General features: G+C 61.2%; 1 protein-coding gene across 1 annotated transcript in view; it reads left to right on the top strand.

The window, feature by feature from the left end:
- Positions 1 to 504: 504 nt before the first annotated feature.
- MYBPC2 (myosin binding protein C, fast type) overlaps positions 505 to 2,373 on the top strand; it is a 26,074-nt gene continuing 24,205 nt past the window's right edge. The window contains exons 1-2 of the mRNA XM_010849728.1: positions 505 to 672; positions 1,789 to 2,051. Coding sequence (XP_010848030.1) covers positions 654 to 672; positions 1,789 to 2,051 — 282 coding nt within the window. The 5' untranslated portion in view covers positions 505 to 653. The remainder of the gene's footprint in view (positions 673 to 1,788; positions 2,052 to 2,373) is intronic.

Below are 2,373 nucleotides of genomic sequence, written 5' to 3' on the forward strand. Positions count from 1 at the left end.
CCCACCCCCCCACGCCTCCTCTGCGGCCATCCTGCCTACGCTGGGAAACCGGACTCTCCCTCCCGGCTCTGGTTTCCCGAAAACGCCTGCCTTGCAGATACTAAGAATGGTTTTCTAGACCCTGTCTTCCCCACCATCCCTACGCGCCCCGCCCCCACCCCCATGCCAGAGTCCTGGCTCAGAGTCCTGGTCCACTTCAAACCCCAGTCCCTTCCTGTCCCTCGGTCCAGGACCTAAGAGTCCAGGCCCTCATCCTCCTTTCTCTGCGATCCAAGAATCTGGACTCCGGGTCGGTTCTGCACCCGGACTCAGGAGTCCAGGCCCCCACCTTCCTCAGAACCCAGGAGTCCCCGCCTGCCGCACATCCTCCCTTAGACCCAGGTGTCGGAAGCCCAGCCCCCCTTCTCCCTGGGGACCTGGCATTCGGCCACCTCTCCTTGTCCAGCTGTTATTTCTCGCCTTTTAAAACACACAGGCGGAATGTGGGGCGGCAGGGGAGGGTGGGGTGGAGAGGCGCGTCTATGCCTCCCGGAGCCTCCTGGGAGTCTCCCGACTCCTTAAAGCCCCCCCCCCCCCCGGGGGGCCCCCCCTGTCCTCCCTAGGGCCCATCAGGACACCGCTGCGGTCGGAGGAGCAGGAGGAGGTCCCACGACATGCCTGAGGCAAAACCAGGTGGCTTGGGGGAACTCCTTCCCTCTGTGGAGACGCAGCCCTGTTTTCATTGGGGTCTCCTCCCTCCGTGGGGCTGGGAGAATGGGGTGTCTTCTCCCATTGGGGAGGGGAACCCTTCCCTGTGTGGGAGGGGAGGGTCCCATACCTGAGTTAGGTGTATGTGTGGAGGGTGATTCCCTTTCCCTTTGTGGTGGTGGGGGTTCCTTTCTCTGCAGGGAGCTGGGGGCTTATCTCTGGGTGCACGTGGAGATTCTCTGTGAATCAGTGTCCCTCTTCCTCCACTGGGATGGAAGTCCTGCTGTTGGAGACTGCAGGGTTTTGGCGGGGTGATTGGGTCCTTTACATTTGAGGATGCGGTCTTCTGGGAAAGGACCTGGGGTCACTTCTGTGAGTGCAGATTGGGACCTTTTTCTTCAGCGAGATGAGGTCCGGTCCTTGCGTGTCTAGTTATTAAGGGTCCCGGTCTGCGTGGTAAGGCGAGTTCTCTGTACAAAGATGAGGGCACCTCCTTTCGATGGGGTGTGGGGCTTCCCGGTATAGGAATTAGGGGACCTTCTCCATACAGAGGCTGGAGAGCCTTTCTCTGTGTACAGTTTTCGGGTCCCTTCTTTGAATGGGACTGGAGAGCATTTTTTTATATGCGAATGGGATGGGGCTTCCTCTCTATGAAGCAGTGAACGGAGGAGATACAAGCCTCCAGAGAGGACCCTTCCTCCTGGGACGTCCAGTCGGCTGGTACCAGGCCAACCAGGCTGAAGGGTGGGTGTCCAGCCCCTCGCTGCAGCTGGGGTCCTGGCGGGCCGGGCGCCAGCAGGCAGGGCGTGTGAAAGATGCTGTGGTCAGCACCAGTATCTGATTTCCAGCCCAGAGGAAGAGCTAATTATACCGTCAAGACCTAAAAGGTCAGAGCTGGGTGGCCCGGGTGGACGAGGCAAGACCTTCCCCGGGGAGGGGAAGGAGAAACCGGATCCACAGACTCTCGGATTAGAGATAAATTTACACCTGGACGGCTGGACTCCAGGATCTGAAGGAGGCGGGGCCCAGGGGCCTGCGCTCCGGGGTTCTGGAAGAGAAGACGGAGCGCGTGCTCAACCGGGAATGTCTTCTGCCTCACAGCGGCCAAAAAGGCCCCAGCGGGCAAAGATGCTGCTGCCAAGCCGGCTCCCAAGGAAGCGACCCCTCAAGAGGCCCCTGCAGCGCCCCCTACAGGTGAGATAGATGGCGCTCCCGCGGGCCGAGCGGAACCTGGCGGCTCATCCGCAGCCTCGCGGGTGGTACCTCCCCGCCCTCTCCTTCGGTCCGTCTTCCCCACAGCTCCGGGGCTGACCGCCCTCCCCTACTCACAGCCCTGCAGGGCTCCCCAGCGCTTCCAAGGCGGAGCCTAGCCTCTCAGCCTGGCCGTCAAGCCTCCAGCCGATCCGTCCGCAAGTCCCGCCCAGCTCTGAACGGCCCCAGCCCGTCCTGACACCTCTCCTACCCTTTTAAAGCCCCGGTTTAAGACCATCCGGATCTCAGATGGGGAAATTGAGGCCCAAACGGGTTGGGGAGTCTGGACACCCACACACCTGAATGACAGTTGGTCTCTCCCAGGTCAGGAAAAGCCATTTTGCCTCCAGGGTCTTTTTGATGCCGAGCAGAAGAAGGTCCCATCATTCGCTCTAAACCCCGCTCCCAAAGTGGCCTGCCGCCCCCTTCCCCGGC

This window comes from Bison bison, unplaced genomic scaffold (assembly GCF_000754665.1).
Source record: "Bison bison bison isolate TAMUID 2011002044 unplaced genomic scaffold, Bison_UMD1.0 scf7180017864285, whole genome shotgun sequence".
Classification (NCBI taxonomy): Eukaryota; Metazoa; Chordata; class Mammalia; order Artiodactyla; family Bovidae; genus Bison; species Bison bison.